Source organism: Lacerta agilis, chromosome 5 (assembly GCF_009819535.1).
Source record: "Lacerta agilis isolate rLacAgi1 chromosome 5, rLacAgi1.pri, whole genome shotgun sequence".
NCBI lineage: Eukaryota > Metazoa > Chordata > Lepidosauria > Squamata > Lacertidae > Lacerta > Lacerta agilis.
Window position 1 is genome coordinate 34,139,295 of NC_046316.1, and position 22,925 is coordinate 34,162,219.

General features: G+C 45.5%; 1 protein-coding gene across 1 annotated transcript; it reads right to left on the minus strand.

The window, feature by feature from the left end:
- Positions 1–10,634: 10,634 nt before the first annotated feature.
- On the minus strand, positions 10,635–22,564 carry LOC117046838 (cytochrome P450 26A1). The gene is made up of 7 exons (XM_033149272.1): positions 22,036–22,564; positions 21,701–21,925; positions 19,843–20,148; positions 19,558–19,707; positions 15,158–15,292; positions 13,455–13,607; positions 10,635–11,395 (listed from the first exon to the last, which is right to left on the minus strand). Exons 1-7 carry the CDS (start codon positions 22,366–22,368, stop codon positions 11,054–11,056), a joined length of 1,644 nt encoding a protein of 547 aa, XP_033005163.1. The 5' UTR covers positions 22,369–22,564; the 3' UTR covers positions 10,635–11,053.
- Positions 22,565–22,925: the final 361 nt, after the last annotated feature.

Below are 22,925 nucleotides of genomic sequence, written 5' to 3' on the forward strand. Positions count from 1 at the left end.
AGAACGGACTTCCGGAACAGATTAAGTTTGTAAACTGAGGTAGCACTGTAAAGGCAAATGAGCAGGGCCAGTGAAGAAAGTTGGTGGCCATAGTTCAAGTCCCCCCTCAGTCTGTTTTCTCCTACTCATGTTTACCAAAATCCCAATTTCTTGTCTTTATGCAGCAGTGTAGCTGAATGCTGATGAGCAGTCCAACTGCTGCTGATAATCTGGGGTTAAATAAGCATTTTCAGGAGAGACTTAGGCTGTGTCATGTAGCTACTTGGAGCTGTGGAGTGTAAGCTAGTAACAGCCATCCACTGGTCATTAAAATAATAGTATTTCTTGTCTGAGGAATGGATATTGTCTGCTTTTAAAAACGGGAATATTCCCATTGCCTCTTCCAATTTCTTTTGCTTAATGAAGCTTATTGTGGGCCTTTGTATACTTCCATACAGTGTACAGGAGGCAGACAAAATGAAACAAACTCTGCTCTTTTGAGGTTTTCAATTAAGTCTTCTAAATAACATGACAACGCGGCGTATAAAGCAGTCCCGTGACAATGTAAGGCGGTCGGCCATTACGTTGATTTACTTTGGACCATTTTAAGTTCAAGGAGTGGGATAAAGAGGGAAGGAGCTTAAAACTTCTTTCACTCCGGTGTAATAAATTCCGAGCATTGCTTTAAAAGATAGGGCAAAATGGCTAGGAAGCGAAAGTCAAGGGTGGAAGGAAAAAACTTGTTTTGTATTCCACTGTGATGGAAAACAATAGATTATGGGAAAGTTCTCCAGAAGGTGATCAGAGGAAAAGTTCACCAGCATCTATCATGAGCTGTGTCTGTGAGGCCTGCTGGGATGGGAGGGAGGGACATAAAGGTGTCAGCAGTGGAGCTGATACTGTAAATCACAAACATGCTAGTTAAGTTAAATGGCTGGTGAGGAAAGCGGCCTTCAGAATTCAACTTCTTTGCTGATGCCCGGAATGTATTCCTTCCCTGAAAAACTACCACCACCACTGGACTAGCCTTGTGTCATGTGTTAGTCTCTCTCCTAGTTAACTTTCACACCAATACGTATTTTCATGTTCTAAAAAAGGTAAAAGATGAATGCCCCAGAGACAACCAAAGTGTTCTTAGGATCCTTAGGATAGGCAACATTAGGAATATGCACATCCTTAGGATATACAACATTACTTCTCAAAGTCTTCCATGAGTCTTCCTCCTCTAGTTTCTCTCTCTTCAAGCACACCTACCGTATATACCCGAGTATAAGTCGACCCAAATATAAGCCGAGGCACCTAATTTCCCTACAAAAACCTGGGAAAGCTTATTGACTCAAGTATAAGCCGGTTCACCTTTGCCGCTGTGGTAGAGGAGGAGGAACGAGCAGCCCGAAAGCAGCCCTTTAGGCTGCTCCTTCCTCTTCCTCCTTTGCTGCTGTGGAGCTCACCCCGTCGCAGGGTTTCGAACCGCCATTCTTCTGATCAGCAAGCCCTAGGACTCTGTGGTTTAACCCACAGCGCAATGTTCCCTTGTGTTATACAGAGAAGGCTGGGACCGCCTGCCTCACTTGAGTATAAGCCGAGGGCAGCTTTTTCAGCACAAAAAATGTGCTGAAAAACTAGGCTTATACTCAAGTATATACGGTATATCTTTAGGTGCATGTACACACACACACACACACACGTACAGAATAGGATGGCCAGTTCAAACTTTTACATTTTTTTATTCCATGCACTTCTGTACTTCTGACACTGCAATCCCATGCAAGCTTAGCTGAAAATAAGCCACACTGTACTCAGTGGAACCTACTTCCAATTAAACATGCAGAGGATTGCACTGTTAGTTGTTTTCAGTGAATACCTTTAATTGCCATGCGTAAAAGTGACAAACACATATGAACAAATATGTGCATCATGCAGGTACACTGAACTTAGAAGGAGTCATAGTTGGCCATTGACACACCAACCAAACCACTCTGGACCACATTGCCTGACCATCTTCACTTCCAGTGCCTGGTAAGGGCATTAAGATCAACAATTGGAACCTGGATAGATTAGTCACAGCATGGTGATTATCAGCTTGCGGTAACACTGAGGCAGGTTTTTTTTACTGGTGCACTAATGTGGAATGCTCTCTGTGTTTAAATACAGGAGGCCTCATCAGTATTGGCATTCCACCGGTTCTTGAAGAAACATCTGCACTTCCCTAATCTCTTGACTTGACTCTCCTGCTTCGAGTGCTGTTTAAATGCTTATGCTGTTTTACTGGACTTGTTTATTATATATTTTAATTATGGATGTGTTAATGTAGTTGCTTTATTATGAGTAGCAGCATTTTTATAATTCCTTGTTATTTTGCTATTGGCTTTTGTTTGTTTGTGAACCACCTTGGTATTACTTTTTGAAATTAAAGGCAGTATATGGCAAATGCAGATTTGCACCTCCATAATGCGTGAATTGGCCTTTAACTCTCCAAACATCAAGGAAAATCATCTTGATACATTAATTGGCCCAACCCTCAATATATCTTCTTATTAGGCTAATGAACTTCTCCATTATGCTAGATGTATAATGCATGCACTATCTTGTTTGTGACTCTGAAGGCAGAACCGTTAGCATCAATAATGCATAATTGTTGTGATGCTAGGTAGTTATAAAAGGGGGAAATTAGAAGAATAAAAGTTAATTTACAACAGAGGGTCCATTTTAATAAGGACTCAGAATCAGAACAGTAGTTCCATGGCCTTATCCAACAGCCTAGCATAGAGCCATATGAAAAGAACATAAGATTAACCCTGCTGGATCAGGTCAGCGGCTTATCTAGTACTGCATCCACAACTAAATGCCTCTGAGTAGCCCACAAACAGGACATGGGCACAATATTCTTGAATAGAAGAAATCGATAAAAATATGGAAGAAATCTATACTAATGTACTCTACAATGCATGCACAGAGAGACATAAACAGGCTTCATCTTCTAAGACCCATTGTATACAGCGATTGGGCCCACATCCAGAGTCAGATGGATGTGGGCACCTGGTGAGGTCCATGCCCCTCTTGAGGCCCATCTCTCATCCCTGGCCCAGTCTCCCAGCCCTGCTGTCTCTGAACACAGACAGTGAGGAGAGTGAGGAGGTGGAGAAGCATTCTCCGCTCGTACTCTCCCACTTGGGTTGGAGAAAGGACCATCAAATGAGTAGTGAAGACTGTGGAGAGGAGATCAACGACTCTGAGAAGGGATCCCACCTGTGTCCTCATTGGCCATGCCCCTGTCACCTCCTAGCAGTCACAGTGGGCACCAGCTGCCACTACCACAAAGGGATCTTGCCCAGTGGTCCCCCAAACATTGCAGCTCACACTATGCACCAGCTACTACAGTTGCCGGGGCGCCAACTTGAATAAAATATTTGAGGGGGCAGGTAAGCCCCGCCTCACATAATCAATCACAAGATGCAGTGAACACACACCATCTGAAAGGCAATACCCATAAACTTGGAGGGGCACGGCCCCCTCAAATATTTAATGGGGGGGTAAAGGGACCTAAGCCCCTAGGAGATGGCGCCTACGATATGTAAAGCAGTTGGCTTGCTTTGCAGGGGGTTGGACTAAATGAGCCTTGGGGTCCCTTCCAACTCTATGATTCAATGGACCTATGGAAAGTGTAATTGTATACACATCTAATCAGAAATAAATCCAATTGTGTTCAATCAGACTTACTCACAGGGAAGTATAGGGTTGCAACCTAATCAATAAGACTTTGTCTCAGCTGAAATATATGAAAAGAAATACTCAAGAATTACTTTTACTGTTTAATTTATATGTGTCATAATAAATCATTCACTAAAACAATAGTTCATTATCATACCTCAGGACATTCACCTTTGAGAGGCAACAGCTTTGATCTTTGACCTTCACATCCTGATATAAGCTCATGTCTTTAGGCTTCTTCTCCAAATTCTCTCTGTTCTTTTTGAATGTCATGGGAAAGGGCCTTTGATTTCATCTCTGCTTCACCAAAGTTCCGGCTTGATTACTATAAGGGAATCAGCTGGCTGTATCTCAAAAGTAATTGTACTTCTAATCATGTCAGATAACAAGTTCAGATGCCGCCCATTCTGACCAGTAGGTGTGTATGAAGAAAATATTGTGGGGAGGGGAGGCAGAGAGATGGTTCTGTGGAAACCATTATGCAGTTGATACAAAACAGGCATAACCACAACTGTAACCTAGGGATGAAAGCTTTAATCTATGTGATCCATCAGCAAAAACTTCAATTGCACATTAAAATCTAGTCACTGAAGAAGTGGCGCAGCTGACAAGTGCAGTCTCTGCATTCCAAAAAGCCTTACAATTCCACGGTCTGCCTGAGCTGCTACTATTTCCCAGAAGGGAAATTGTTGTTTCTTCAAGATTCTCAACAGGACAGTTATTGGGACAATTACCAATGGAAGGATGTAGAAAGTAGAGACCTCTAAGGTTCCATATCAAGACCTGTTGCTCTCAGGTCCTGCTTGTGGGCTGCCCATTGGCATCTAATCAGTGGCCACATGTTAGAAAATAAAACTTTTACACTTTATACAAGGATGCAGAATTCTATGCATGCTAACCTAGGAGTAAGATCCACTGGACTTTGGACTTACTTCTGAGCAAACAAGTGTGGAGTGGTATCCAGTTAAGTCATACTCAGAGTCAACACATTGATTTCAATGGATCTGCTAATGACTAATTAATCTACTATGACTAATGTTGAGTATCACCCATGGGTTGGACTGCTCAGTTGCCAACATTTCATGCTGTCCCTCTTCCGGTGTCATAACAGTAGCATGGAATGCTCCTATTTAGGGATAAAGTATTTTCACATCATTTTATCACCACATCAGGAAAAGCTTTGTACCCATAACTTCACTTTAAATCACTGGATCAGGGCCAATAAAAAGAAAATGTTGGCAACTCTGGACTCACCTAGTTTTAGTTTAATTTATATGCCATTTTTTATCATGGTAAACCATCCCTAAATGCAACACCGCTTTGAAGAAACATTACAAATTCAAATAAGTCAACAAGTCCAGTTTATTATTATATTAAATAAACTTTAAAATATACAACTGCATAATGGCTTTATTAAGACTGACCAAAAATGTGGCAAGCTTTTGTGTTCCCGACAACCTTTCACCAGGCAAGAGGTTATGCAAGGGATGAGCTGATTGTACAAGGGAAAATAATAAACAGAAAAGTTTGTTTTTTAAAGGCTGGATGTTGCAGCCATGATGTCTGCTTAGAGATTGAGTCTGAGATGGGAGACTGCAGGCTAAGTCCCTTAGGCAGACAATATGATGGTTTCCAGATGTTTTGGCCTACAACTCCCATCATTCTTAGCCAACATGGCCAATGATTGGGGGTGATGATGTGTGGTATTCTACAATCTAGAGGGCACCATTATGGCTACCCGTGAGCTAAGCCAACACACACACCAGCTATCCATTAAGGGTCCCAATTGCATGTCTGCATAAGCACCATAGCAGTGAAAGACCTTCAACACACCATCAAGACTCAAACTACAAAGAAAATGGCCAGATCTCAGAAAAACTCAAGAGTCAAGAGACTAGGCTTATGGAACAATTGTGTGGGATACTTAATGCTTGTAGGGTCCCCATACTCATGAGTCAAACCTAGTGGACTATACAAATATGTGAAGGCCAGGACTACCTATTACTGTTAGCCCCAATACCTAATCATGGAGCCCTAAGTTCAGGGGCAACTTACCTGCTCTGATTACCAAACACTGAGGACAAACAACAAGGGAAATTTATTTCTAACCTGCTGTGCTTCAGACCATCCCAGGAACATCTGTATTGCTACTGAGGAAGAGGAAATGATGGACTCCCCATCTGATATAGCAAGGCCACGTTTTGTCCATCAGCCACAATTTGTCCAAAATCCTATTCATTCATTCATTCATTCATTCATTTGCATGCCATCCAACTGACTGGGTTGCCCCAACCTCTCTGAGCAGCTTCCAAAAATTATAAAACCACAGTAAAACAAAAAACATTAAAACGTTCTCTATACATAGCATATCTCTTGATAAAACAAGGTTGTCCTTGTGCAATTTTGACTTTTCTGGCTGTTTTGGGAGTTCCAAGTTCCTTGGCCATTCTGGTAAATGAGGCTGGGCTATGTATATATATTTTAATTTCTAGCGCGCCCTGACTCTTGCTGGTACATGCCACTTCTCTAATGCATGTAACAAACTTCCTTTTTCAGGTGGAGCTTTGAGCTGCCCTGCAAAACGATCTTTATTCTACTGCCAGCCCTCCACCCTCTGATACGGCAACATTTGGAAGTAATTAAACACTGGTCGTGATGTTCCTGTGCCTTCTTACACCCAAACAGATTTGCTAAATATTTTATCTCACACCCATCCGAGAAAGCTGCATTTATTTCCATTCCACAATGAAGGCTGCATAATTCATACTGCTCTTCAAGTTGTCATTTTTCATGCCCATTCGTTAAACAATTTGGGCCAGAGCTGTCAACCTTCCTTTTTTTGCATTGGGAAAGGGCCATAGCTGTCAACTTTCCCTTTTTTTTGCAATGGGAAACAGCGCTGGAATAAGGGAATTTCCCTCCAAAAAAAGGGAAAGTTGACAGCTATGATTTGGGCTGTCCTGTCTTGAAATAAGCCTTTTCTAAGCTTGCTGCCATCTACTGCCTTCTCTGAATTCTTATCCATCATGTTAATAGTTTCTTGCCCATAAACATAGCATTTTAGGAGTGATCTGTATATTTCTTGCATTGCATGTGAGAGTGGGGAGCAGGAGATGTTTAGATCTAGAACAGGGACCGCCAGCCAAGACACACACACACACACCCAGCTCCCACTTGCTTTCCCAACCTTTGGTGTTCTATGGAAAATATAGCCTCTTCTCTTAAAGTAGTGCCTTTGATCCCTAAGAGTTTTACGATCAGGAATTACTCTATCCACTGATGTGTCACCACTTCTGGGTGGTGTGGAGGGGGCTTGACGGTTGTTGAAAGTACACAATATTGCAAGCATATTTGTGATGAACTTAAAATGCTTAAACTTCCTTAAATGGGTCAGCTCGGGCTAATCAGCTTTTGTGATGTATTTAGCAGATAAATTCTAGAGAGATAACTGCATTAGACTATTGGAGCAAAAACTACAAAGACTCTTGTACCATCTAAAAGATAAACACATTTATTGTTGCGGCTTGTTGGCTGGCGCCCAGCTCATCAGTTGCATGAAGTGGATCCATTCAGTCTGGAACACCAAACTGTACTGGTGATCAAATTTAAATACCTAAAATATAAACACCTAATGTTTGTGATGGTGAATTTAGTAGATTCTCAAAGTCTGGAATGCTATTGTTAATTAGCAGTGCAATCCTATGTGTGTCTCCTCAGAACCATAGCTGTCAACTTTCCCGTTTTTTGCGGGAAATACCCTTATTCCAGCGCCGTTTCCCACTGCAAAAAAAAAGGGAAGGTTGACAGCTATGCTCAGAACAAGTAAGGGAGCGTGGGACTGCAGTCTAGATGGTTTTAAGGAAAAGGTTACACTGCTTTTTTTTAGATGTGGTGACTACCTGGATCCATAGACAATAGAAGAAATGGGACAAACTGTTCAAAGCAAGGTTTGCAAATCAAAACACATACTTGCCAGAGCTTCACAAAGGAATTCCATGAAAATAATACCATGTTGGATTCTATTTCAATTATTTCAGAACTTCTAAACCGTCCGGTAAGGAGCATGAAGGAAAAATTGTAATGGTGAGCTTCGGAAAACAGCTGTAGCCCTCTATGGAAAAGGAAAACCATTAAGGGAGTATTTGGAAGACATGCTACCGATTGACTTTTAAGATGCAGAACTGGACAGCAACTATTGAAGGAGGACCTGGGAGCCCAGGGTTCAAGCATGAAGCCCTCTGGGTGGCCTTGGAACAGTCATTGTTTCACAGCCTAGCTTGCCTGGATTGAACCTGCATGCAAAGGGAATGTTCTATCACTGAGCTATGATCTTTCTCCTTTGATGCTCCTTTGATGCTATCAGACAAGGAACAGAAGCACATGATGCAGCTCTGATTTGGCTGTTGCTTCTCAGTATATTCAGCCTCCCTCCCTTTTCGCTTGTTCCCAGCGATACATGACAGCAACTGCTTACACTGAAAGCAAAGGGAGTCAGTGCTAAAGGAGCATAACCAAAAGCACCCTCAAAAGTGACCTCCATTGCAAGATTTGTTCTGATCAAACATATTTGAAATGAGAGAAAAATAAGCACCATGCATGCCACCCAAAACCCCCATCTCTTTAAATTTGGGATATGAGATAAATACTTATTGCAACATGCACGGATCATTAATTAGGATTTCCTGGGGTTATATTGTGTTCTAAATAGCTTACAAGCGGGACAGGAAAAACACACTTTGCAAGAGTCCCCCATCACTCTGTGAAATTCAGGTCCCCATTGAAATCAGGATCAGAAACGCACACTGAGGGGAATGGCTTCTGCAGTTTCTATGGGCAAACAGGAATCTCCACTTCCCTCTGAAAAAAGGAATAAAAGGAAAGTCACATCCATCGAGTTATCCAGAAGGACCCAGAGGTTCAACAGCGGGTGCTTTATTTGTGTGGTGGAAGTGATGTATGGTGAGAAAGTTTGTGGGGGGTTTTGTGTATGAGTGGTTTGTGGGTTTTGTTTTGTTTTTTAAACTATTGACACAACTGAATTACCTTGGTTAATGTTTTGGTGCTTAGTGAAAGCCATGACCATAGCCAGGACAGAAATGTGACCAAATGTGCAAGTCTTTAAGGTTAGCCAAGGTTCAGAGGGTCATTCCTGGGCCATTTTATCCATCATGGTCATGCTTGTGCAGGATATTAGAAGTGTGTCTGCAGAAGGGTTTTCAATTACATCAGCAAACTCTGCGGGAGGGGCAGAGATAATTGTATCTGTGTGAAGGGTACTCTAGAGCCAGGAAGATGAAGGTTGCAATCCTATACACACTAAACTCAAATAAAACATAGAGACATACTTCTGAGTAGACATGTAGTGGATCGCACTGTTAAATAGCTCACTTCTCTGCCTATTAGTTATTTGTATGACAGTTTGCCCTGAACAGCACCCTTTGAACACAAGCTGACCTCAAAACGATTTCTTTTGATTTTTATTTTAGGCTTTAATAGTTTTTCAGCAGGAGGGAGGGGGAAACAGAATCAACCTTAGGAGTTCACGAATCGATCAAGCCAGAAGTTCAACATCCTATCCAATTATCCCACCTTTCCTCCAAGATGCTCAAAGTGCCATACACGGTCCTCCCCCCCCCAGCTCATTTTCTCCTCACAAGAACCCTGTGAGGTACGTTAGCCTAAGAAATAATGACTGGTTCAGGGTCACTGAGTTAGTTTCGCAGCCAAGTGAGGATTTGAACCCGGGTCTCCCTGTCCCATTTCCCTGGTGCCTCCAGAAGGCCCATAAGCAAGACACAAAGACTATAGCTCTCTCCTGCTGCTCTGCTCCAAGCAATGGCTATTCAAGGGTATACTATCTCTGTCTGACCATGGATGTTCCATATAGAGTGATCATGACTGATAGGCTCTTATTAATTGGTCCTACACTACGGTTGAACCCATCAATGGGACAAGAGTGGGAGAGAGTGGTGGTGTAAGCTAGACTTTGTTTCATATTGCTATGGCAAGAAGCAATGTCCTACTTTGCCTCTTAATTTGCCTCCAGCTGCAAAAGGAAGTTGCTCTGTGATAGATGCACAGTGATTTTTCATAAACAAATCCTTTCTTGTCCCTCTTTCAATCCAGTTTTGGATCTTATGCAACCATCTGCTCGTCTCCTTTAGAAAAGTACAATGCAGTGCATGCTGAGTTTTAGTTACAGCAGCCACACTGCTCAGCAGAGATGGGAGTTTTTTGGGGGGAGGGGGGGGAAGAGTTCGTTTCAAAGGTGACCTGTGGCAAACTATTCAACCCAACCTTCCAAGCCTATATTTGCCAAGTATGTTGATCTACTTGCCTGTCAGAGAGTCAAGGCTACGGATGACTTGCAAGCCAGACCTGGCCCCAAGGCAGTTATGTATCTCGCCTGGCCCTCAACCAAGTTTTCAGCATGTAAATATTGCTCATCTTCCTTTTGTAGGGAAGTGATGACGAGTGTCTAGAGTCTTCAGATAAAATTTATTTTGTTGCTTTCTTGCACATGGCAAAAAATAAATAAATAGTCAAGTAGCTCTTGGAGGGATTTTTCAGAAAGCCCATTAGTTCTTCGGTCCCCCTGCGTCAATGACCTCATACCATGTGAGCACATGGGCTCTCATAACCTTCCTTCAAGGTGGTGCCAAACCTTATTTATTAGATGCTGACCATTTATGGAGGGGGTCAGATAGTTAACTGTCCCACCAAGGTGCAGTCTGGAAAGTACAGAGGGGTGGAGGGACAAGTCTATTTCCAGGCCCATCTCTGATTTTGGCCATACTTCTTCAAAACACCAGCACATTCCACTAAATTCTACTGTTCAGTGGAACTGCCAAGCCAAGTCTGCTTAGGATCAAGGTGTTAACTTGGCTTAACCCACTCTCATAGCAGGTCAAAATTCCCCATATAAATGTAAACAAACACCAACATTCTAGCTGCAGAATTTTATTTATTTTTGACATAATTTGGTTCACAGTATACATATAATTCCATTTAACTTTTGACCATGTGTCTGGATACACATAAAGATCCTTAAATGGTTTCAACATAATTAGTAAACAAGCTTCGAGTACGATTCTTAAATAGAAGGAAACTTTATTTCTATAGAAATAAAATTATCCGTTTATGAATTCCCAAGGACTCATAATTACAGTGCTTGCCTAAAAAAAAAGTTTAATACATGAAATAGCTTTAAAAATATTCTTAGAAAACACAATATAAATAACTATTACACATTATAAATTTAAATATATAATATTGAATTTAGGACACTATGAAAAGCCATTGTGCATGTTTTAAATTCACCAAAACTTAAGTTAAGATCACAGTGATACTGTCCTGGAATTTATTAAACCCGACCATTGAAACTTGTGAATTTTGTTGGCAGATTGTCCTCTGGGTACACAGTAGGGCCGGTCTTCATTGTTGGTGGTCCATTTAAAAGTTGCCAGTCACAGTTCCGGGCCAACTCTACAGTAAAGATTTTTAGAAGAATCTTTGCAAATTCTTTGCCTACACAGCTTCTCAAGCCTCCTCCGAAAGGGATGAAGCTGAATCGTGAGGAGTCTTCTGGGAAAGGAGACATGAAGCGGTCGGGGTTGAATTCATCTTTGTTGGTGAAAAGCTCCGCAACGTCATGTGTGTCACAGATACTGTAAATGACATTCCAACCTTTAGGAATCTGGTAACCCTACAAGAAACAAGAGATGGAATGAGGACACAAAAGAGACACAATGGGTCACATGTATGGAGCCATTTAGGAGAGATGAACATCTTTTGAAAGATGATGCACCTCAACACAATGGCATTGGGAAAATGGATTCCAAGGCATGGTCTAGGTTCTTCCCACCACATAGATTTACAGGCCACCTTCTTCTATAATACTAAGGACTGATTTAACAGTACACCTTTCTTGCTTCAGCAAGATGACCCAAGCCATCCCCTTACTCACTAAGGGTAATCTACACATGGAAAAGATGCTTCTTTCATCGTTCAAAGCTGATCACCCGCTCAGGGAAGACAGAACTGATTCCATGCACCACTTCCTAGGCACACAGGACCCTTTAGGCTGTGGGGACCCTTTGGACCTCCAGATGTTGCTGAACTACAACTCTCACCAGCCTTTGCAAGCATGGCCAATGGCCAGGAATGATGGGAGGTTGAGTTCAGTAACACCTGGAGGACCAAAGCTGCCCTACACCTGGCACACGTGATTAGTACCAAGAGAGATCAGAGGGTACCATGCGTATAAAATGGGGAACAGCTGACCCTACAATTAGGCAGAGTAAAATGACTGCTTAAGGCAGCAGATATGGGTGGAGAGCAGACAGAGCTTTGAGAATCACGGGGCCTGGCCTGCACCCCCCTAAGCTCATCTGCCGCAGTGGAGGACTCTCTCAGCACTGAAGGTACATGAAACAGAACACTATCTTGCCCTTTGCCTCAAGCAACAAAATGTCTCCGGCTGGCCCTGACAGGGAAAATCCTTTCATTAACATAAGGATCTTAATGCCACACTTTCTCTAGAGCTACAGCTAATCTCTGTGAAATATAGCTCCCTAATTCATAATGCATTAGGATAGCAACACCTTTACCAGGAGGTGTTGCCATCCTAATGGCACCTTTACCAGGAGGGGGAAAGAAAGCTGCTAGTTCTGTACAGGTATTCCCGCACCTTTTGTAAAGCTGCATAGCGGAGATTTTCAGCAGGTAGACTTTCTTCCTAGCACCACACTAGAGAAGCTGCAACTCCCAGAATTCTCTCTTGCACATTTGCAAGAGCACATGGTGCTCAGACTGAAAGGCAAGCATTGGCTAAGTTCCTCATACCAAGGCATAAGAACAGTTTCAAGCACTTACTTTTCTGGCATGACAAATGTCATGAAAAGAGCTAGTTATATCTGACTTATTCCAATACCAAAAGAAACAGGCTTAAGCACTCTGAAACAGAACAATTTCAACAGGTGCCATTTCCCCCCACACTGTGACTCTACAGAATCTGTGACTGGGACCCGCATCATTATCCAAAAAGGGCGATTTTCTGTCTCCCCAATCACAGAACCAGACTTCGGTAAACATATTTGGCCAAAACTGCTTCAGAGAGGGACAGATAAAGCTTATCCCAAGTTGTTGCAGTAATGCAGACACTACACTTGTTGGAGGTTTGCTTCTTATAAAAATTCTAAATACATGTACTTTTTATTATTATGGTATGAGCAGTCTAGTAATAATAATAATAATAATAATAATAATAATAATAATAATAATAATAATAATTTATTTATATCCCACCCATCTGGCTGGATTTCACCAGCCACTCTGGGCGGCTTCCAACAGAACATTAAAATACAATAATCTATTAAACATTAAAAGCTTTCCTAAACAGGGCTGCTTTCAGATGTCTCCTAAAAGTCTGGTAGTTGGTTTGACATCTGGTGGGAGGGTGTTCCACAGGGTGGGTGCCACTACCGAGAAGGCCCTCTGCCTGGTTCCCTGTAACTTGGCTTCTCGTAGCGAGGGAACTGCCAGAAGTCCCTCAGCACTGGACCTCAGTGTCCGGGCAGAACAATGGGGGTGGAGACGCTCCTTCGGGTATACTGGACCGAGGCCATTTAGGGCTTTAGTTATTGCTGCAATCTTTTGTTGCGATGCTAAGCACTAAAAAAGGATCTCCATGGAAAATCAGCAGAACCACCATTTAGAGCAGAGATGTTATGGAGACTTAATGAAAATGGGCTTTGCCTGCTTACATTTAGCTCAAAAGTCTTGAGAGCCACTCTGAATCCTCCAGGAACTGGTGGGCTCAGCCGGAGAGTCTCCTTGATGACACAGCCAGTGTACTTCAGCTGTTCCAAAAGTTCCATTTCCAAATGCTTCTCTTGGCTCATGTTGCCCAACAATCCCTGAAAACAAAGGGTGTGTCTTGAGTACCAGTGTAGAGAGAAGGCTCAGCAATCCAGCACCCACACCCTACAGGACCACTGGCATTCATGCAATAGGTTCCAAAGCAAGACCCCACTTAGCCACAGCAAAAGAACTTCCAGGCTAAGGTCACATTCACACCATACGTTTAAAAAGCAGTATCCACGCCGCTTTAAACAGCCATGGCTTCCCACAAAATATGTTTAAAATGACATTTCCCGCCACTTCCTTTTGCACTTGAAAGTGAAAGCAAATATTTTAGCCCAATTCTGACTTCTTTCCACCACCCCCTCCTACTTTACACATACTTTTGTTGCCACTTCCTGAATGGTGTTTTGTTTATTTTGTACTTTTAGTAAAGATTTCTGCCCACATATTTCCTGGCACAATCTACATACCACTGAAGTGTTGTACTTCCCAAGAGCCTGGGAGACCCCTTGCTCAGTTTGAAATACACACCTGTAAAGTTTACCACATGCATGGCACAGACAGCCACACAGTCACAATAAAATGAGATTTAATCAATTAAATATGGATAGCGGCATGTTAACAAAATTTATGTAACTATAACAGACTATTGTATTTGTTCCCGGCAGAGTTGGCCCTGCCATTAGACAGCCCCAGGCAGCAATGCCCCCAAGGTAGGAACCCCTCAAGTAGCTTACCTGCCCCACTGCCTCCAGAAGCAGCGCCGGTATCATGCAAGATCTTATGAAGAAATCTTATGGTTTGGGTGAGATCTTGCCTGAAACTGGTGTCGATGCCAGTACCGCTTCTCCACCGCTGACGGAGGCAGCAGGATGAATGAAGCAGGGGCACCATCTGCAGCAGTGGCAGCAGTGGCAGGGCAAGGCGGCACTTCCTGTTTCGCCTCTAGCGGTGAAACGGGACACAATATTCCGGTTCTTGGCAACAATTCCCTTTTAAGAGAATAGGGAACGTTTCATCTGCCAGTGATATTTTCATATATTTGAAACACTAACCATCTAGAAAAAGACACTGCTCATTTAAACGAGGGAAATCTTTTTTATATTAAAAAAGTCATAATATTTTAATTAGTAAAGCTAATCTTTATCTCTTTATATCACTACTTCCACGTGGGAAAATATTTTATATGCACTCTAGTGGGTAAGATATATACAAAGAGAATGGCAGAAGTTTGGCATATTCAATTCAGACCTTGGACAGCAGTCAACTAAATAGTTGCATTACCATACCCAAATCTGCTCCAGAGGATTGGGGAGAAACCCAGAACAGATCTAAGGGGTGAGCTAGGGGAGGTAATTCTGTTGCACAAAGGAGAAATCACCTTAAAAAGGTAAAGGAACCCTGACAGTTAAGTCCAGTTGCATCTTTCCACCTATTTATTTATTTATAGCATTGTTAATATGACCAGACACATTTGTAATCTGTGCCAGCAGGGTTTCCAAACCAAGTCTCCCAGTTCCATTTCAAAGACTGTCTACAGGATCACAGCAGCCTGCTTCATGCACAGTACAGCCACATGTCCAAACACTCAGACAACACCCACCTTCTCCTGCAATTCCTTCCTCACTTTCTGAAGCACATCTCGGTGAAGGCCTAGGAAAGTAATCAAGGATGTCGCAGCACTGGCAGTTGTCTCGTGCCCAGCAAAAAGAAGCTCCGTCGCAGATTCTTTCAGCTCCTTTAGACAGAAAAAACAGGAGAGAGAACATCAGGCTGTACTTTGCACCAGAATCCTTTTACTTTAGGGCTATCACACACACAAAGCAACTGCAGAGGCAAACTTCCCTGGGACACAGATACTTAATGGCCATGTTGTTGTGCTAGGTTCATGGGTGCCTCTTATTCCTCTTTTATTATTTTTTGTATTTTACAAATGTCCAGAAACCACATGTCATTGGACAGCATAGCATTATTGTAATATATATATTGCCCAGAGTTTTGCAACAAAAATTGTCTTGTTAGATTGGAAGCAGTAGGAGGGAGAGGTGTTACTTCCTGCAAATACCCATCACTATCCCCTTTCAAAATGTGGCCTCCCAAAATCACTGCTGGTCAGTCAATGATTCTTCCTTTCCCTGAAACCCCTCACCATCCAAGCCCCCTTTCCTGCTTTCTCTTTGAAAATCCTCACTGACAAAACAGGTCTTCTCCTTCCCCTTCCAGTTCTGCCAGTCTGACTGGTCTATTGTCCTCCCAGTACTTTCAAGGGCTACCACCTTCCCATTCCACACCTTCCCTCTTGGCTTCCAATTGCACACTCATTATCCACCTGCTCTTATCTGCCTGAATGTACTGCAATCCACTCCCTATACTTTCCACATTCCTTTGACATCTGCATTGCTGATTTAAGAAACGAAGGGAGAGGCTGTGATACACATAGTTATCAGCCACTCCCTAGTCAGCCACTTTACACTACTAAAGATGACACCAACTTGCCCTAAAGTTGGTTTGATAATGCGCAAGAAACAAGAGGCAGGAGCATAGCAGGTCACACTGCATGGTCTATGGCAGGGTTTCCTAAACTTGGGCCTCCATATGTTTTTGGACTACAGGCCTCCATATGTTTTTGGACTACAATTCCCATCATCCCTGACCATGGGTCCTGCTAGCTAGGGATGATGAGAGTCCAAACTTAGCTGGAGAGCCAAGTTTGAGAAACCCTGGTCTATGGGATGGTGCAGGGCATGTGAAGGGAGGAAAAGGGGAAACCCCATTGTGCTGGTAGTAATCCTTGCACTAGCAGGACTTCCACTTCTGTTCTCTACTGTCACTTTCCATCTGGTTTTCCCACAACAATTGCATCTTGCCGAGTCAAATTCATTAACTATCTGATAATCCCTTGCAATGAGAAGCGAGAAATCTTCCACTGACTAAGAGCAGAGCTGAAGAAGGTAGGATACAGAGGGAGCCAAGCAAGAAATGTGGTGATAAACTGGATCTAAGGCAGTAGAGAAGTCAGGGAGGATGGGAGCACAGTATTCACCTTTGAATTGGGCAAGCAGCAAGGATATCATCTTTGATCTTAGTCAAGTCCATTGCAGAGGAGAGAGAGAGAGAGAGAAGTCAGGTTGTAAGGCAGGGGTGGGGAACTTTTGGCCCTCCAGATGTTCCTGGGCTTAACTTCCCATCAGTTCTAGTCAGCATAGCCAATTGTCAATAATGATGGGGAAAAGGGCCACAGGTTCCTCATTCCTGTACTGCAGAGTCAAGACAAGAGTGTGGTTGTAAGAGACAGAAGCAAGCACTTTCCAGGAGTTAAGAAACATGCAAGAGAAATTGGCTGGTAGTTAGATGTCAGGTTAACACTTATCTGTTTAACTCAACCCAGTAGGCAACACTGCCACTATCATTTCAGACTGCTCCGTAACTGCTGCTCCTATTGCGTGGTTTTTTATTGTTATTGTTGCACGTTTTAGGAATTGGTTTGGTGTTGGGGAATGTTCTCATTGACCCACCCAGGTGTAGAGCAGGATATAAATGGGCTAAATAAATAAGCAAGAGTGGAGCACAGTGCGTGTCTCAAACCCTGCTGTGAATTAAGAGAGCAAAGCTGCCATAGGTTTAGCACCCAAGTGTGAACTAGTTCTATGGCTGGGCTGCTCCACTTGTGACTACATGGGCATAGTCACATGCTGAATATTCCTCCATGCCAAACATGAAAACCCAGCCATTTTGAAAACTTGAATGTCCAGGTGATGGGTTCTAACCCAGCTTTCCACACATAGTGATTTCATTCTTTAACTCTGGAACAAAGGTATATTATGCATCCTTCTGTCTAAAAAGACTAAAGACTAAAAAGTTTTGGGAGAAGGGCACAGTAGCTAAGAAAATTGGAGAGCAGCTCCAGTTGTCCCAACTTCCTACACACTGAGCACTGAGATCCTTATGTGAACTTGAGGACCATAGCAATTCATTGATCCGCCACTGTTGTTTAATACTACTACTACTACTACTAATAGTAATAATAATAAATTTTATTATTTGTACCCTGCTCATCTGACTGGGTTACTCCAGCCACTCTGGGCAGCTTCCAGCATATACAAAAACATATCACTAGGATGTGACTAGCATTTTCACATTGATTTCAGTGGGACCCAAGTTCAACTAACCTTATGCCTGTTGCAACAAGGGGACATCAACTAAAACAAATTAGTCGTCATTGCCACCACCACTATGATAATATTCCAACTGTCCGCCCCACCCCATGTGTTCAAGCCAGAGAACACAGATCGCTCCTCCTCACCATTTTATTGTCACACAGCAACCCTGTAGGATAGGCTGAGAAAGAGACTGGCCCAAAGTCGCTCTCAAGTGGCTTCATTGCTGGGTGGAGAATCAAAGCTCTCTCACTCAGAGTTCGAAACTTTAACCACTACAACCACACTAGCTCTCAAAGAATTCAATTTCCCCTTTAGAACTATGCCTTGTTCCTACAGAAATGCATGCAGCTTTAAAAGCAGCCAATTAAAACTCATGCAATCAACTAAGGTTTCTTAACAGGTGACAGTCCTAATGGGCATCATCCTTACCTGTAAGCCCCAACTCAATGGCACTTATTTCTGAACAGACACGTATATACCCCTAGAGTCCAATGCAAGCTTCCTCAACCTCGGCCCTCCAGCTGTTTTTGGACTACAACTCCCATGATCCCTAGCTAGTAGGACCAGTGGTCAGGGATGATGGGAATTGTAGTCTCAAAACATCTGGAGGGCCGAGGTTGAGGAAGCCTGGTCCAATGAATGAACATTAAAGGTAAAGGGACCCCTGACGATTAGGTCCAGTCATGTCCGACTCTGGGGTTGCGGCGCTCATCTTGCGTTACTAGCCGAGGGAGCCAGCATACAGCTTCCGGGTCATGTGGCCAGCATGACTAAGCCACTTCTGGCGAACCAGAGCAGCGCACGGAAACGCCGTTTTACTTTCCTGCTGGAGTGGTACCTATTTATCTACTTGCACTTTTGATGTGCTTTTAAACTGGTAGGTGGGCAGGAGCTGGGACCAAGCAACGGGAACTCACCCCGTCGCAGGGATTCGAACCGCCGACCTTCTGATCAGCAAGCCCTAGGCTCTGTGGTTTAACCCACAGCGCCACATTACTTCAATTCAAATAAAAGTGTTGGGTTTTTTGTTTAGTTTTAAAAACTGAATAGGATGCCAAACATCCAGGCAAGTCGCCATCTGAGAAGACCAGCCCACTGCTTTTCATCACAACATGCCGCACAGTAAATTATAAAATACCGCTTCAGAAAAATGGACTTATGTCAAGGAGAACTATATTTTAAAAGCAGTGTTTCGAATGATCCTGGAAAAAGGATGTTTTCCAAAAGAGCATAAAATGGGAACAAATGGCATCAAAGGCTGCTGGGGGTTCTCTGAACAAAGAGCAGGATGGCCTTGCACACACACAATCTCTCTTCTCAAAGGAAACTTTTTTAACGCTGCACAGACAGGCTGAAAGCCCTTCCCAGACATTGAGATCTAACAGCAGAGGAAGAATTGTGGAGTTTTGCCAGTCCTGTCACTACACACAAAAACCCTGAAAGCTCTAAACAGGAAACCTACCCTCATTAGACAGATATTTCCAGTGCCTTTACAAAGTGGTGGTGGTGGACCATATTTAACTCTATCTTTTGAACGGAGGAAATGCAGACAGTGCTTTCTCCACAACTGAATCTGCCTAACCAGGAAGGGCTGCACCTGGTTACTTTCTGCCTGCTACTCAGCCTTTAAAAACCCAGCCTGCCAACCCTAACTTCGAAAGTGCAGCCATTATTGGCTCGGGGACATCCTAGAGTCCCTGGTGGCTACTAGACCACCTCCAGCACTGGAATCTCTCCGGCCTCCAAAGCTGAGAGAGAGAGAGAGAGAGAGAGAGAGAGAGAGAGAGAGAGAGAGAGAGAGAGAACCCGGTCAGGATTCCAGCGCCTTGGGACCTCTCCCCACCTGCATGTTGAGCTGCTCCCCATTGCCCTGCGTGTGCTCCATCAGCAACTGCAGCGCGTCCTTGTAGCCGTCGGGGGGCTCCTTCCCGGCCAGCTTCGCCTGGATGCTCTCCTCGATCTTGGCGTGGATGACATCGCGCGCCCTCAAGCCCTGGAAGCAAGAGCGGGATCCCTTCAGAGAGGCAGGATCCCTCCTTCCGAGCGCCACTTGCCATGTCAAGGCAGGGGGTCCCCCTCGGGCCACCTCCTACCTCCCTTCCCCACAACATCTCAGACCACCCTTTACCTTGTAGAGGCCGCTGAAAGGCAAGTCGATGGGCAGCGAGAAGAGGTTGCGGATCATCTCCTCGAAGGCTTCCATGAGGTGCTGCTCGCTATCCGAGCCCGCCGTCGGGCTGGGCCGGAACCCCAGTAGGATGCGCATGGCGATGCGGAACATGAGGCGTTTCACCTCCGGATAAACCAGCAGGCAAGAGCCGCCGCCGCCGCCGGCACTCACCAGAAGCCATTGGCGCAGGCAGGCGTTCACCTCTTCCTGGATGACCGGCATGTAGTGCTGCAGTGCCTCCCGGGAGAAAGCGCGCATGATTACCTGCGGCGGAAGGAGAGGCGGTTACTTTTAAGGGGACCCTCGGAAGGGAGGAACTTTTTTTAAAGAAAAAAACCCGTAAAGCTAAACAAGTGTTCCAAGTCTGGCGGAAAGCCAAGCGCTTCGCCCCGCGCTCTTCAGCTTGCCAAGTGGGTCCTCCCACAAAAAATGGAGAGAGGTTAAAAAAAAAAAAAAAAGGTCTGCGCACCCGGGGTTAAAAACTTTGGTGGCGCGTTTGGCAAGGCCGTGGATTCGAATCCAGAGGGTTGTTTCTGCCTCGCTGCATGCCAAGACCAGGGGCGCGGAGAGCCACCCTCGTACCCCCGATTTCAAAGGCACTTGTTTCCAAGTAGGCCTAAGTCTGCTTAGGAGTCGGCCCAAATGCCAACAGGTTCCAGACGCTAAACTCGGCGATTAAGGCTGCAAGCAGATTAAGGCTGGACATCAGAGTAAATCCCACCGAACTCGACGGGGCGGATCGAGGCTCCAAAAGTCCCCAGTTCAAAGCAGAGGAGAGAGAAAACTGTTGTTTCGCGGTTTTGAGTTAGGAGGCGCCTTTTCAAAAGAAAACCTTCGGAGGACTGTGGGGAGTTGGAGGAGGGGCGTCAACATTGCCATTTCCTCCAAATGTCGCTTCGCATTTTGGCACTCCTGCGCCCCGCGACTTGAAAGGGAAGAAAGCACCTTTGAAATCAAGGAGACTTCGCCGCGTGGTGTGGAAGACCGGGGCGCCAAGACCTCTTTTTATGGTCTCTCGATTGCTCCCTTTTACTTCTCGAGGCTATTTATGGAAGGCGCCATTCGTTTTATGGGAGTCGCTTTTATTGGAACGGACTTTCCCCCAGATGTGTTTTTAGCACCCTGGCCTTCTAACCTCGTCCTCTTTCCCTTAGAACTCTTCCCGAGAAAGCCAGAGCCGACCTGTGTTTACGCAGAAATAAAAGCCCATCACCGAACACGTCGGGTATTTCTTGCAGGAAGGCAGGCAGAAGGACGCGCGCGGGCTTGCAATCCCTGAACACGCTTGGACTGCAGTCCTGCCTGGGAAGAACCCGACGTCAAATCAGTGTGACTTCTGGAGTATACGTGCCTAGAATTGAGTTGCTACTTAGGAAGACGCGCGCTCCACAGACCTGCGTGGAATTCTTAAGATTCCAAGTTGCTAAAATCTAGAATTTGGGGGCTCTCTCATTTCAATGAAAATCGGCGCCCTCTCAAAGAGCCAACGGCAGACTTCTGGAGCAGATCCCCCCGCCCTCACTGGCGCCATCGGGGGCAGAAGCTCAGGCCCCCAGTCAGCAAAATGAGCAGAAAGAGGTGTGTCCCCCACCCTACACAGCGGGGCTAAGAAAGTCCAGAATCAAAAGTCACCTAACGGCTCCACAACTTCTCTTCCCTCACCCGCGGGCTCTGAGCCACCCCAACCCGCTACACGGAGCCCTCCTCCCTCCGGCCCCATCGAGGCTGGCGACGTGCCTTCCAGAGAGCTGCCCCCCCCCCCGCCCCGAAGCTACGGCGGTGCCTCCTTCGTCCGGCAGAGCCGCTCCCCGCTTGCCTTCTTGCGGTGCTTGTGCTGCCCGTCGTGGAGGTTGGAGAGGCAGCCAGCGCCCAGGATGGTGCGCACCGACGCCGGCCACTGCACGGCCACCAGCCGGTGCTCGCCCAGCAGGATGTGGCGCACGTTGTCCACCCCCATCACGCGCACCGTGGGCCGCCCGAAGAGGTGCGTCTTGTAGATGTAGCCGTACTTGCGCCGCTTCAGCTGCAGGAATTTCCGCCGCTGCAAAAAGAGAGCGAAAAGAAGAGGGGTGGATCAAGCTGGCGAGCCAAATGGCACCTGTTTTGTTTGTTTTCTCTCTCTCCCCCGTCGTTCCTTTTCCTTCTCCTCACCTGCAACACTAACTGCAGCGTCTCCCCGAAAAAGGGCAGCCCCATGGTGCCAGGAGGCAGGGGCAGCGGGCAGGTCGGATCGCGGCCGCGCAGGCAGTACAAGTCCCACAGCTTCACTGCGGCCAGGAAGAGGAGCAGCGGCAGCAGCACGAAGGTGAGCACAGCACTGGGCAGCAAGGCAGAGAAACCCATGCTGGCCGCCGGAGCCGGGCTGCAGCGAGCGGGGCGGGCACCTGTCGTCAGGCGGGCGGGCAGGCTGGCAGACTTCCCCCGGGGGCTGGCGAGTGAGCGCAAGGGCCCAGCGCCGCGGCGGGGCCCCCCTTTTATAGGCATCCTCGGCCCAGGTCGCTGCCCACTTTACCTTGGGCCGTGCGATCAATTAGTTCACCGAAAGTTCATCCTTAATTGCCCCTCGGGCCCGGCAGGCTCCGCCCCGTCGATGCACTCTGCCTGCCTTGGGCGGGCTTTGCGCCTTCCCGGTCTCCGCCTCTCTCCTGCGCTCTGCAGAAAGCACTTTGGAGCCAGCCGCAGTTGCAAAGCGGATGCTGAACGCCTCTCCTGCCTCCGCGGATGTCCTCGCAGCCCCCACCCCAAGCCAAACCAAGCAAGCCGCTTGGCTGGGAAAGGCAGGTGCGCTTGGGTCAACCAGCCGTCTAGGGCGAGCCTAGGCGCAGTGGCTCAGAAGGAGACCCTCGCTGGGTTCCCGATAAGGCCTACTCTCCTATAAAGGCAGCCAAGGGCTCCGGGGCTGCCAGCAGGAAGGACCCTGCCCTACGGTTGGAGCATTTACGGACACTTATGCGCGCAACGAGGCTGCCTTCTTGAGTAGGCGTGCACAGTTGGATCGCTCTGCTCTGGTCCGAGTTGGTTGCGCTTCAGGCCATTGAAAA

Bases quoted from the DNA above. Each gene is read 5' to 3' on its own strand.
- LOC117046838 (XM_033149272.1), bottom strand. From the start codon at position 22,368: ATGCCTATAAAAGGGGGGCCCCGCCGCGGCGCTGGGCCCTTGCGCTCA. The intron at 21,926-22,035 runs GTGAGGAGAAGG...CTCTTTTTGCAG, and splicing joins CGCTGCAGTTAGTGTTGCAG to CGGCGGAAATTCCTGCAGCT. The intron at 19,708-19,842 runs GTAAAGGGTGGT...TCTTGCTTCCAG, and splicing joins CTTTCAGCGGCCTCTACAAG to GGCTTGAGGGCGCGCGATGT.